At 38.4% G+C, this 14,984-nt stretch overlaps 1 protein-coding gene across 1 annotated transcript; it reads left to right on the top strand.

Moving 5' to 3' along the window:
* The first annotated feature begins 3,092 nt into the window (after positions 1–3,092).
* On the top strand, positions 3,093–14,765 carry LOC140244208 (cysteine protease ATG4B-like). Its single transcript, XM_072323841.1, has 10 exons — positions 3,093–3,228; positions 5,468–5,638; positions 6,517–6,615; positions 8,377–8,478; positions 9,008–9,160; positions 10,252–10,599; positions 11,070–11,212; positions 12,192–12,248; positions 13,078–13,183; positions 13,824–14,765. Exons 1-10 carry the CDS (start codon positions 3,186–3,188, stop codon positions 13,883–13,885), a joined length of 1,284 nt encoding a protein of 427 aa, XP_072179942.1. The 5' UTR covers positions 3,093–3,185; the 3' UTR covers positions 13,886–14,765.
* Positions 14,766–14,984: the final 219 nt, after the last annotated feature.

Genomic DNA, 14,984 nt, shown 5'->3' with positions numbered 1-14,984 from the left:
CATACAAATTGTAGTCATGTGAAATACGGCATGAAGCAGACTTATCGCATACATGGTACCTTCATCATATACGACATGCTCTTCATCGTTGCTGAAATGTGTTGATACTTCATGCATCATGGCATATCACCTGAAAATATGTTGTAGTATCGTATCTGTATCATATGAGATTCAATGTTCTTTTCTCTCTTTTTTTTTTATGTTAGTTCTGAGATAAGGTTTGTAATAAGATAATGTAATCTTTAGGGGGAAAAAAAGTTAATTATCATTGATGAATATAATACCATGAGTATTTTATTGTGTTCTGATCTCTTACTAATAATATCAACCTCATTTTTTCAGTTCATCAAACACTTATTATGACCCTGCATAACAAATTTCCCTCAAACTGATAAAATTGTACATTCAGTATACATGCTAGTTCTTTTCTTTTTATTAAATACTGTAGCCTAAAAAGAATACCTGTAGCCTTTGAAGTACAAAAATAAGTATACTACAGTAGCTTGCCCAGTATAGACATACAAAGACCCTCAAAAAACCATCAAAAGTACACTTTCTTTAGAAGCTATTCCTGGGAGGGGGAGAGAGAAAGAACGTTCTTAACCCTTTGAGGATTTGATTTTGCTACAACACACATTTCCCATAGACACTTGCGCAAGGACTCGTCCTCAATGTGTTAAAAGCATCAGTTATTATACAACCATTCACATGTTCTCATTGTGTAGCAACCTATGGGATTGGAATCAAACCCCATTGTCTGCCAGATGAGATACTGATGAAGAAGCTAAGCAATAAATATAATATCGGCAGATTTCAAACAAGAGCAGTAGAGCAGGTCCTCACCTGTCTTGTAAATGAAAGCCTTCATTCAGGTTGCTTTAATAAATGAAATCAACCATTACAATGTTTTGTTAGTATTGAGCTGATGTCTGACAGGCAGACCAGTATACAGGACACTAGGACTTTGTGCAGCTCACCTTGCTGTTACGGTTAAACTAGTTCACCTACTTTGTACTAGTACACGTATGTGCAACGTGTGCTCTGTGTATAAAGTGACCCATTTTCCCCATCCTTTACCCACGCATTTGTGGGCTATCAGCATGGACTGATGAGCCATTTTTCTAGAGAATAAATCCATTAAACAGGTCCACTACTGCATCATGCCAAAGCTGCGTATCACATGCTTGTAGATCCTTCCCCAGTGCTCTCTGTAAACATGTCTTTTGTTTAGTAATTTAATGTCCTTTAATAGTATTGGCCTTTATATAAAGGAGACATACAGTATCTGTGTTTGCTTTAACAGCGAACAGTTCACATGTGGCACTTTAACCAGACTGCTTTGTAAACATTCCCTGTATGATATGTAAATTTCCCATGGACTTTCATAATTATAGGCTTGATTCTGTCTAATTTCGATAAGTTGGGTATAGACCCACTGTGGCTTTACTGCTCAATGTTTGAAGTGTGTGAATACCTGGACCATTTATACCCCTTTCCAACATGATGACCACTCCTTCAAATGTTTGGTCTTTACCATGCACCCTTACTGTGCAGTGTGTGTTTGTTTTTGTTTTTCTTTGCCTTTCTTTAGTGTTTGTGAGCCCTTTGTCATCTCGTTCTCAACATCTGCCTTGGGATCATTTCTGTGTTTAATTCAATGTGGAAGCATCATAGTATTAGAGTTTAGGACATGTACAGTACATATACAGTTGTATATTACTGAGATAGCGAAATGTCACTTGACTTGATGTCATCTGAAAAAATTGCAGATCATTCACTACAAATGGAAATTCTTTAAAGAGGAATTCTAGACCAGTTTAAAGTAACTGTAAAACACAATATTTTCGCAGCATGAAATATTCGCAAATTGGAGCCGACAGCCTTTTCCGCGGCACGAAATTTCCGCGAGTTGCCTCTAACATTCAATGCATACATGTATAATGTAGACCAGAACTTTCATGTGCATTTTAATTTCAAGAATTGTGGCTCTCGTGAAATTTGTGAAATTAAAATGCACACGAACATTCCATGTTTTACAGTAGTCTGAAAAGAAGGAGAAACATTTGACAGTCACAACAGGGAAAATTTGATCAAAGTCAGATTAGAATGCCAAATGTCATCTCAGTTGTTATGAGGACATTGTAGCTTTATATGAAGATTTTGTCTTTAAATGTACCTAAAATCATAATACTGTGATATGACTCTTCTTGTACTGAACACTACATTTTACCTCTCAGAAAAAGTGCTTGTTATTGAGACTACCAACCATGTAGGCATGACGTAGACATAGACAATAGACCTAACAAAGGCCAACAATGGCTATGCACATACAGTACACATGTAGTGGCTGGCAGAGTTGGCAGAATTAAATGCTTTTTAGCATGATTTGACCCATCAAGCTCTTTGCATTTGTATTGCTTTTGTCAGCGCAATTCTCATGATTTGTGCAGAATGTAATAGACACGACAAATTCTGTGACAGTCTAGATTTCTTTATTTATGAGTCACCCCCCCCCCCCCCACCCACCTTACAGCTGGCAGTGTTCACATGTTTCTGATCAGGTTGCCTCGCAAGCTTTTTATCAGAATCACCAGCTGAAGCATTTACATTGTATAATGATGTGCACTTTGACCAGGAGACAGGGTTGGCTTTCATTTTGTACTCCCCAAGGTGGTATTGGCACATTGTTACTAGCAGCATGTGACAGGATATTGAGATATTATACTACAAGTACTTCCATCAAGCTCTCCCACTCCCCTGTTTACCGGTAGTCAAACCCAGTTTAGTCTTCTATTGTTGAGTTGCCTTCTTTTCACCATTCCCCCACACCACCTGTTGACTTTTCTGCTGAATTCTCTCTGTGAGGAGATACAGTATCAACACAGAGATATCCTGCTGTAATAGGCTTGAGCCCACATGCTCACATGATCACATTTGGGAATGTTATTGTTTTCATAAAGGTCACAGAGCTGCCTTGTCCTTAGCAGAGTGATGCGTGAGTCAGAGTAAGATCATTCATTGGAATGGGAATGAATACGACTGTGCCAGATGCATGCTGTAGATTCAACACTATACTCTCTGTTGGGGGAAGGCACTCACCATGCATTCTCAGTATTTCAGGATATTTGTGTGCAATTGACGGGGCATTTTGAGTCCAGTTCTAAGTCATTGTGCAGTGGATTTATATGGCGGTTGATGCTTATTCTGCCCTGCTGTATGGCAATGGAGGTATGAGAGTCTGTTGAACTGTGCTGGTGAATTATGTGGTACAGTACATTATGTTCACATGGAAGTATTTTACAATGTAGATACAATCTGCAGTCTGTTGAGCATTCCTGGCAAATAATGATTATTGCAGCAAACATTTAACAAGTGTGTGGGTTTCATATGTTATCAATATTGCTTGATCATTGGTTGTTATGCTTTTTTTTTTTCATTTTTATTCCATTTCTTTCAAATTTATGGGCTTTACAGTATCAACTGTTGATTTTCCCCCATTATTGTTAGTTCATATCTGTATTAAACTAATAGAGAATATCACAGTATATTCTGAAGCTGAATCTGAGTAAAATGTAGTCAACATGGGAGATCTATGACTATCTACACTGTATAATGTGGTAAAGTATAACCACAACACATATGCTTGTTTCTTTTATTCATATTACCGGTATGTTCTAAACCCATCATTGGGCTCTGACTGCCAATGTACGCGAAGATTTTCTATAATCTAAGAAGGAACTCAAACTCACACACCAATAGTTGGCACGTACAATAACAAGGAAATTGTGCTTAAAGGTACACTGTAAAACATAAGTTCCGTCTGACTGCAGACACTGTTGATTTTTGCTTTGAAACGGAGACGAATGCATAAGAAGTGTGTGAAATAATTCTGTGAAAACACAGTGTCGTAATGACAAAAATGTGAAATAAACATTGTATAAACACAAAAAGGTATACTGAAAGTAATGCAGTCTCACAGCATACATGTACCTGATCATGGTTGCTACACACTGCACATGATGCTTCATGTTTAATTACATCAATAACAATACAGTGCATATCGGGCCATAGCAATATCCATTGCACGCAAGAGTGAAGTATGTATGTGGCTTGTTAGCAACATGCCATTCAATGCTACTGCTCAGGCACAAATGGATCATCACGTACTGGTAGCATTCCATGTATACCTTCTTCAGAATGGGGAGGGTGCCTTAGGGATACCCAACTTTTATTATTTCACATGTTTAATCTCAGAATACTCCAAAACATCTCATTATCCCAGCAGATTGTGTCAGCCGGACATGTTTCTTGCTAGAGCCTGTCAGTATATTGCAAGCAAATTCCAAATGATGAAAGATTAATTTCAAGCTTCTTTATTACAAAGCTTATAGGTTTCCTTATAGATTCTCTTACAGGTCATAACTCCATGATTTATTTGTTTCCTCTTTCACTGTGCACATTGAAATTTTTACCAGTGCCATGTTCTGAAGGGAACCATTCAAAGGGTTCCTTTTAGCCACCAGAGATGTACTTTACTTTTAAAAGCCAACAAACCAGTGATTTTTCATTCTATTTTATCTGATATGATGTGCATTGTAAGATATGGGGGAGAGTGACAGCTTGTCCCCGTTAATCATACAATTATACAGAATGCACTAATGCTAATTTTATGTACAGACAGCAATATGATATACAGAGAGACAAAACATAGGTTAGACCGAAATATTGTGATTGTTGTTACCAATTATCATCTGTATGTGTACTATACATTTTGTGCATGAAATAAAATTTAGCTTTGGCTTCAGTTCCATATCTTTGATGAATAGTAAAAGGTAGTGTAAATAGTATATAGTGATCAGTGAAGAAGCCGTAGTTTAAATCTGTGTTGAATAGGTTTCTAGTGTGAACGTTTTCAAAGTATTTATGTGATACAATGCATTAAACAACTTTCTTGTAATTATGAGATTCAGTGCTATATTGTACATATTGTCTGTGGTACTGTCAGGCCTCAAACTGTAAACAAAACGACATTTTATATTATACATGTACATGTGATTTAAAAAATTTTTTTTTTGGATGTGATTCAAATTTGTAATTAAATTACTGTAATGCATACATATATTTTTTGTTTTCCTTTCCCTTTAAAAGAAGTATTGCAGCTGTTTCTGAATTGTCACATTATTCTTGATATTTCAGTTTTTCCAAAATACCTTGCAATGCCTGTTTCACATAAATATCAAGGTAATAGTAATGGAAGCACACCAGAAGTATACACAGAAAACGAAAAATTGTAGAACCAGATTCAACTAGAGGAAATATATTGCTCTCTAATTTTGATAAAAGAATTGAGAAGGAATATGAATTGACGAAAGAGTCGTAATGGACAGATGTCTGACCACATGTTATCTATTTCAACATGTTCTCAGTATTTTTCAACATGTTCTCTGTTTTCTGTGTCTCTCTGCAGCCTGTGCCACGTACGAAAGTGGCATCGTAGCGTTTGAAGACTTCCCAACGGACCTGGGCCCAATCTGGATCCTGGGACGGCAGTATGATCTCAGCCACCAGCAGCGGGAGGCGCGGGACGATGTCACGTCGCGCCTCTGGTTTACTTACCGAAAGGGCTTCTCTCCCATTGGTAAGAAATCCTGTATACAGAGAAACATGTCAAATTTAAAGGGATGATTCAGTTTCAGTTGTGATGGGGGCTTCAGGTTTCCAACGTTTCTTGAAGATGAATTTTGAGATGATGAAAAGGCTCTTTTGAAATATGAAAGGGCATAAAATTCCGAGAGGAATTCAAAGTTTATTTTGTGAAAATGGGTTTTGAAAGAGCTGAGATATCCCAAACAAAGCAATCGTAAGGTTGGACACACAATTTTGATAATAATGCATAACATACTTAATTTATAACATACTACTTCGTAGTGAACCAGTGGAAATTTAAGGAAGAGCCCCATGTTAATTTTTGAAAACCAGTTATAATCCTCTTGTTTGTATGGAAACTTGCTCAGATGTTGTGAAAGAATTTTGCTTTTGGGCAAAAATGTTCCTCTCCAAGGAGACTGGCATTTCTGTAATGCCTAGTTGAAGGTACAATTACGTAGCATAAACACATTGAGAAATGAGAAATAAAGTTGACTCCTGTTTAATATCCTTTGGGTCCTTGTCCTTGACACACTCTGATCTGTGTTGACATTTTGCTGGGGACAAATCAGAATTGTTTGTCAGAACTACATATTGGGTCATCAAGCCTCACAAAGCCTGATTGCAAATAATGCAAACATTACTGTAAATCCTTCATAGACCTGTTGGATGTCACAGATAAAATGTTTTAGTCTGCCGGCTTTTACCGCTGGCTTTTGCATGCATGGACGACACATGCGCACACACACACACACACACACACACACACACACACACACACACACACACACACACACACACACACACACATTGATGACCCTGCCCATATGTTAAATCATTTGTTTATTCTCCATGTTGTCAACTCTCCAGGTGGAACAGGACCAACCACAGATCAAGGCTGGGGCTGCATGTTAAGATGCGGTCAGATGATGCTAGCTCAGGCCCTAATATGCAAACACCTAGGAAGAGGTTTGTGATTGTGTTGAAATAGAGATCTTACAGTGAGCATACTGATTTACCGATGCATACAATATGACAAATAATCAGTTGCAGATGCTTCTGGACATACAGTAATTATATTCGGTAGCTATTCACTTTAAGTGCTTGTTTAGGTCTGTATGTGTTGAAGACTTCGTTCTGTGTGGTTGCCAAATAAAGGCAATCCTCATGTAACTCTTCAGAATGTCAGAATGTATTGGTTGTTGTTTGTTTGTTTGTTTGTTTGTTTGTTTGTGTTTTGAATACTTACAATAGCTAACCTCTGTTAAGAAATTATACATATATTCTACTCTGACAACTTTTATAAGAGAAACACATTTGTTGCAGTGCTGATGGCAAAAGAACTAGGTTTAAAGGGTTGGTGAGAAGCTGACAGGCTCACCTAATTATCATTAAGTGGCCTTTTAAGCCACGTTACGAGGAAGTAGGAAGTTCCGAGTGGAATAGCTCTCCATGTATGTTTATCAAGGAATTATGAACTCAAGATGTTTGTTTGTTCAGGGTTTTTATGGTCAGGGTTGTCTCTTTTGAATGTTTAGATTTAATTTTTTTTTTCTTTTAAAATACTGATAGTCAATCCGTTGCCTATGGAAACCTGGCAAGGATGGTACAAAGTCTGCCGAGCATGTAGAGAGCTAATAGGGTGAAGGTTACTTCCCATATCGGTTGGCGGTGACATTTGCGCCACTGTTTACATACATACGTTGTACACTGCATATATAACGTCTTCTGGTTTTCCCACGTCCTACAATTCTGTACAAGGTGATATATCTCTGTTGAGATGATGAAACCTTGCATCGCGAAAATGTTCAAATTTTCAGGAGAGCGAAACAACACAGTAGCCAAAGCACTACTACAGGGTGATCATCTTTCCTTTTTCATGCCATGATGGTTTTATTTGGGGGGGACGAGACAGCTGGGATTTGGACAGGACATTTATTAAGTGATCATCTGACAATTAATCCAAAAATGTGATTTTAAAGGGGATGGCTAGTAAGTGATCAGTAGGAATCAGTGGGAATGCTGGGGGTGATTGTTCCAATCCTTGTGGGATTCATTTAAGAGTACATTATGTATCTATTGGTGTGTGAAAATTATTTGCTTCAGAATGGTCTCATATTCAAGTAATGTGCAGTGTAATGTTTCCAGGTTAGCATGCCTGTACAGCGACGGAGCCCGTTAACGATCGCCCCGTCACTGAGACCATTCTGAAGCAAATAATTTTCACACAACAATAGATATATAATGTACTCTTAAATGAATCCCACAAGGATTGGAACAATCATCCCCAGCATTCCCACTGATTCCCACTGATCAGTTACTAGCCATCCCCTTTAAACAAAATTTGATAATCAAGGTTTTGTCACCCAGGCAACAATGTATATGTACTGTGAAAGGGGACATTTTCACAGTGTGGAAATTTTTCGTGCATTTCATGCAACCAGAAGCTAGTGCAAAAATAAAGGCAGGTGAATATTTTTTGCATGCCATATGTCCCAGTAGTTAATGTCCCGATTCCGCGGAATTGAAAACGCAAGAAATTCATCTCACCCTCTCGGGCACAAAAAAAAAATTACTCGCGCGAAAATATCCACTTTTACAATATTAGTATAGATATTTTCTTATTTGTGTCTTCATTTTCTTGTTTTGTTTTTCATTGTTTGTTTGTTTTCATTGTCTGTTTGTTTGTTTGTTTGTTTACTTGTTTGCTGTCATGAATCGATTGAGCAGAGTGGAGGTGGAAACACACAGAGGATCAGGGAGACCCTTACAAGAAGATCCTGAGTTTATTCCTAGACAGGAGAGACAGCTGCTACTCAATACACCAAATAGGTGAGGAAGGGGGAAAAATAATGCATGCTGTTGAGGCAATGCAAACTGTCACTGTATATGCCACATATTAAGTGAGTCTAATTTTCTTTTTGCAAATCTGGATTTCCCGACAATTTCGCATGTGGTTAGATTCGTGATTGTGGAGCACGGTAATGAATGGGGAAATGAACGCATGCATGTCGCTTTCTTGTCGAAATGAGCGTTGATAACTTTGCGTTTTGTTAGATTGGCAAATAGCAACTCGCAAAATTTGCAGCAAAGTGAATAGACAATATTCACAAGCTTTACAATATGCTTGTGAATAAAGCTTATCTATGTAACACAGTCAGTGATATCTTTAATTCATATACATGCAACAACTAGTAATAATTGATGAACTCTCAGCACATTTTCCACTATTGGGAACATCTGATATACATAGTATGCTTAGAATTGCCAGCAATTAGTGTAGAGTGTAGAGTACAGAGTTTTGTATATATCCAATGAGCACTGTTGGTCATTTTGTTCCATATTACTCCTGTGCACACAGCTCAAATGGGAGTAGCTGAGGGGAAAAAGGTTGGAGACTGGTTTGGACCAAACACAGTGGCCCAGGTCATCCGTAAACTGTCAGCCTTTGACACGTGGAGCGACTTGGCAGTCCATGTGGCGCTGGATAACACAGTGGTACTTGAAGATATCAGTGAGTATGTTTTTTAGGAATGGCTCCACAGTATCAGACAGTCATACAAATGATTCATGGGTCTGAGTGCATCAGTAGGAATTATTTGCATAAGGTAACTATGGAATTGTTTACCCCACGAGGCGCAGATGAATGGGTTTGGAATAGAGTCCATAGTTACCGCATACACACTATTCCTTCTGACGCTCAAAAAGATACGTATGACATTTGTTCTATAGAATGGTGGACAAATTTTTACCAGAAATCTGAAATAAACGGGTTGATTCATCTGAAGGGTTTGAAATCTTTCCAAGCCCTGAGGTTAGAACATTCTGCAACAGCAAGTTTGCATTTGTCATAAAACCAGAAAATGCACCTTGCAGCCTTTGCACCTCATACTTGCAGTGCATACCCAACTCCACTTCCAATATATGATGCACCACGCGTTACCCCGGGGTACCGCAGTACCCCGGATTACCGCGTTGTGGAGCGCCACCTCACGTCCATTGGAGAACAGTCAAAGGAAAATGCATGCACTGTGTGCGTGTACATGGTCCTTCCCATGCCACTGCATGTTATACTATGCGTGCATGGCATGCAATGCTGTGCTACCACTAGCGTGTGCTACAGTGCAGTGCAGTGCAGTGCAGTGGCTAGCGCGCACTAACTCCAGCACCAAAATAATTTCCTCTTTTTGGCACCCAGGGTACAACCTTTTTAAAAAAATGAATAATTCAACAAAATGGCTGATTTTTATTTGGTACCCCGGGATACCATTTATGTCATCATGTGCTCTATCCCTAAATGATAGATTTCCATATGGACCATGAATTATTGATCACTTTTTTTTTTTTTTTGGAAAAAGCATTGGTTTGAATAATTCGGTCTATCGTTTGTACCAAAAAAAAAATCATTGTACTATCATTTGGTGTCATTCGTTTTATGTTTTCCAAATGGAGAACATTCCGAAAATTTTCTACCCATGGGGAAAATTATATTACAAATGGTCAACACCCACATGATCAGTTTTATCCAATTGCTTTCTGGTATTGGACCAACTCACATATCATTACATATATGTCTTCATATCATTTTGCCCTATTTCACGACAGGGAAATTGTGTGAGACGACAACAGAACTGAGAGTCAACGCCCCACAGACGAGCAGTGCAAAGAGGAAAAAGTCGCCCGAGCCAGGAGCCAGTAGCGCCCACGTCCGCCATCGGACGCAGGGCGAGCTTGGCGATGTGATGTTGCCCAATGGACTCATGGAGGGGGCTTGCATGACACGCCCGGACCAGGCGTGGCGGTCCCTCCTCCTCATCATCCCCCTCCGGCTGGGGCTGAACGAGATCAACAGCGTGTACGTGTCGCGGCTGAAGCGCTGCTTCCGGCTTCCGCAGACCATCGGGGTCATAGGAGGAAAGCCAAACCATGCCCACTACTTCATTGGTGTAGTAGGCAAGTACAGTGTACATGTGGGAGTGTCTGCGTGTCTGTTTATTGTGACTCATTCAGCTTCTTATTCAATCTTTACTACTGAAATACTTTTTTTAGTGTGGTATTTTTATACAGAAAGTTATATAATGTATTTCCCTCTGTCTTTTCATTTGCAAGCAAAAACTTACATATACTCGTAACTTTGTTTTGGGGGACCAATATTAGTTGGGAGGGGTTTGTGAGCAGGAAGGGAATGTTGAAAGGAGATGATAGAACTGTGATTTTAAAAACATAGAAATGAAGTAATAAGCATTTACTGATAGCTGTTGTTTTTATGTATCTATATGATATAAAACAGGTTTTTGAATACGCCAGTTGATCAATGGCATTAAAAAAGACATGCTCTGTTTGGAATGTCTAAGGTAGTCAGAAACAATTTGTGTGCTGTCTCAAACTCCATGACCGTAATACCATGATGCTGTATTGTACAGGAGATGAACTGGTCTACCTGGACCCCCACACGACACAGCCTGTGGTTGGCATCGACAAGTGGGCATACATCCAGGATGATAGCTTCCACTGTGAACACGCCAGTCGTATGCCAATCAAGAACCTAGACCCATCGATCGCACTGGTAGGCATTTCTCATATCATGGCTGGGGGCACAAGATCTCGTATCTACAAAATTTTAAATGTTTAGGAGAGCAAGAAAACATGACAGCTAAAGCACTACATCAAATGGGATAATCTTTCCTTTGACATGCCATGGTAGTTTCATTTTGTAGACAGGTAGGATTTTGACAGAAAATCGCTTCATTGATTTTCTGACCACTGATTAAAAAAAAAAAGTCATTTTCACAAGGTCTTATCACTCCAGCGACGATATGATATATACATATTGTATTTGTTACAACTCAACAAATAAAGATTGATGGCAATTAGTGAAGAGTGTAGAGTATGTAGATGTTTGATGAACACTTCTGATAAACACACACAGAGATTTGTGATTGACAAACTGTTAAGTGGAAACTTAGAATAGTCTCCCAGTCATATGTTTATATCATTATTATTATCATTTATTTGGCTATATATGGATATTGAAATTCCCGTATGCTTATCTGTGGCTCCAAACAGTTTGATTGTCAAGTTTTGTTTGTGGTTAAATTAAATGATGTGAAAATCTCTTCACAGTGGTTGCCATAAGGTTTTTAATCTCCTTTTGCTTCTGTAGACAATAGAGGGTGACTCAGAAGACTTGAATATCCCCTTCACATCAAAACGTTCTTCAAAGTAGTATTTCTATGCTTTTTATTTTCTTATTTTTTTATTTTTTTATTTTTTTAATGTGGGTTACGAGCATCCAGGTCACATATGGGTCATATATTATGCCAAGTTTATATTGCACTGTGTACCATGCATTGTACACTGTACATTAGTACTGCTGTATTACATTTTAGATTGTTATGGTTTGTCTGTGTAAACCGTACCCTTTCATGTGTTCAGGACACTTTTGTTTTTGCATCAGCCACAAAGTTCCTCCTTCATTTCCTTCCTCTTCAACCTTTCAGTATTAAATGATGTGTTGCATATTAAATTTTGTGTTTCTGTCACAGAGCTTCTACTGTCACGATGAAAATGACTTCCTTAGTTGGTGCAGGAACATCAAACATGTATGTATAACAATGAAGAGATGTTGATTGGTTGACCATAGTCATTTTAAAAGATAAAATATATATTGTTTTTACTCAACATTTCCATGTATGGCTCAATGGTTTTGCTACATATGTAGAAACATTATTATTATCTAGAATGTTTCATAGCCATTTCCAAGTCTATGATATTTTGTTAAAAAAAAAAAAGATAAAAGAAGCAAAACAGATATGAAGCCAGTGATGACGTAGTGACGCTTGAGGCAGGTTCCATCAAGTCTGACATTACCTTGACGTTCAGCTTGGCATTGAACATTCTGGGCTCATGTTTCATTAGTTAATTCTGCTGGTCAACCATGCCACAAACATCTGGGATGTCACGTTACCGGTAATTCAGTCTTTGCAAGTAACATTTTAAAACTCTGGAAGTTGAAATTTTAATTCTTGTTTATACTCTAATTGTGTAGTGAAAAATCTGTGATATCCTTTCTGATGGTTGTTAATCAGCTTTTGTTTTCACACGTTTGTAAGAAACCATAAATGATAATGAAATTGACATATGATTTAAAATAAAGCGACAAGAAAACATACAAACACTTTGTATACATCAAGCACATGTAGTGGCTAGTTTCTGATAAAGAAATTAAAGATGCTTATTTTCTTTTCTGCTCTCCTGATCGGTATTCAATCATTTCTTATACTATGGTTTCTGATTTCACCTAAGGGTGATTATTGAATTCAAGATGGGGATGTTGCGGCATACATAAAGGAATGACTTAAATGGGGATGATATCGAAGAATAACTGGTATTAATTGTACTGTGTTAATGATGCATCTTACAATTCTACAGGTAATATATGAAGGTGATCTGAGTCCGATGTTTGAGGTGGCAGAAACGAGACCCAAACACTGGCCACCGTTTGAACCGCATCATGCATCGATTGAACCAAGCTTTGGTAAGTGAATGCTTTGAAGTTTCACCACAGTTTGATTAAACATGTGTATCCTGGCAGTAAAAAGCTATGGTTGTCCTATTATGTTTTTATTTTGTAAGTAGTATTTGAGACTTTTGGCTCCTTGTAACAAGATAAGGAAAGTTTGAACACTTTACAGTCCATTAGCAGCATGTCCAGATTAAATTCTTGATTGAGATTGTCACATTTCTGACGCAGACTATTGATAATTGATACTTCCCTAGATTTTAGAATGTTGTGTGTACATGCCAAAGTAAGATGGGATTTCACAAACTTGCCAAGGTTAAAACTAAAAAATGACAAAAGTGTGGATGGCAGTATGCAAGATGTGACGCTGACGCTTTTTTTCTTGTGATTTTGCAAGGGCTTTACTGCAAGGTAGCTTTTATCGTAGAGGATCTCCAAACCACTCTTCTGTTAAAAGATATAAACATACATGCTGTTTTCCATCACAAAATTGTGAAAAATCAAACCAGAGCTGGGCATCACCTCTTCTGTTGGTTCACACCCAGACTTTTTGTGGTTCTCACCTACACTTTTTGTGGTTCTGTTTTTCCAAACTTAGGGTTTGATTATGTGCTTATTTTGTGAGTGGATTGTTTGCACGAATCTCTCTCTCCAGAGTTCCACAGTTGTGACTACCCAGAGGACGAGAACTCGGAGGAAGACTTTGAATTTCTATGATGATGACCCAAACATTGGACTGGGGCAGCTCGTCTGCATGATATGGACTGATGTGATCTCCTTGTCTCGTCGGTCGTGTCCGTGACGAATGCTTTGTGGAGAAGCGCAAGCTCCTCGATTTGGAATTCACCGTGAGAGGACAGACTTAATCTTCTGTCGGACAAGCATCGATCGATGGATAGTTGAAATGGTGCTGCGACGATTTGTGTGTGTGCATTAGATTGAGGATGCTAACGATGGAATCATTTCATCGTCTTTACGCAGAGAGACGTAACCGCTGGGAGTATTTTTGCGCGAAATCAAGGAAGACTGGTGAAGAGAATCAAAGGAAAGCAACTGATTACAACAAGGAGATGATGCTTCATTGTAAAAGATAGTGAAAGTACACTTCTGAATGTGCCAGTCTTTACTTCCATGCCTGTTGTCAGAGTATCCCTACGTGACCAGGTGCATGGAACCTGCAGAAAACTGATTCCCTTCGATGCCACTTCTGGGAGAATGCTAACACCCAGTCTGAGGATTTTGTCATATCAACACCGTTTGCATTATAGCTGGCTTCACACCACAATCATTGTCTACGTGGAATGCTCAATTAAACATAAGAAGTCTGAATATATTTCCCTTCTTGTTTGGAAATGACTGCCTTTAAATGTGCAAAGATATATTAATAGAGGTGGTGCAGTGTGAATGCAACTCAGAAAATGAATGAATTTTATGGGAAGAGCTCATATTTCATCCACTATAGAATGAACAGAGCAAGTGCTGTATTTCTGTTATCATTTCTTCAACATTCTATTTGATGAAATGTGGGCAGCTACTGAATACTTATACACTAGTATGCAAACATGCTTTGTGTATCAGTGTGTATGTGTGTGTGGATGTGGATGTATAGGTACACATTGTATATGTGTGTTTATAATGTAACACCTAGATAGATCCTTGTCATTTGATTGTTGTTGTTTTTTTATATTAATCATTTGTCCCATTTTACCATTACATCATCATTCATGTTATTGTGTATCCATTTGCTGTGCAATCTTGGATGCATGCGATTTGCTCCATTTGTATGCACGCCAAGAGACTGGCACGCTGCGTTCGT

Source organism: Diadema setosum, chromosome 21 (assembly GCF_964275005.1).
Source record: "Diadema setosum chromosome 21, eeDiaSeto1, whole genome shotgun sequence".
In the NCBI taxonomy this organism is placed as follows: domain Eukaryota; kingdom Metazoa; phylum Echinodermata; class Echinoidea; order Diadematoida; family Diadematidae; genus Diadema; species Diadema setosum.
Note: the sequence above shows the minus strand (reverse complement) of the source record. Positions and strands in the feature narration are given on the sequence as shown.

Bases quoted from the DNA above. Each gene is read 5' to 3' on its own strand.
- LOC140244208 (XM_072323841.1), top strand. From the start codon at position 3,186: ATGGCGGTTGATGCTTATTCTGCCCTGCTGTATGGCAATGGAG. The intron at 3,229-5,467 runs GTATGAGAGTCT...GTCTCTCTGCAG, and splicing joins CCTGCTGTATGGCAATGGAG to CCTGTGCCACGTACGAAAGT. The intron at 8,479-9,007 runs GTGAGGAAGGGG...CTGTGCACACAG, and splicing joins CTACTCAATACACCAAATAG to CTCAAATGGGAGTAGCTGAG.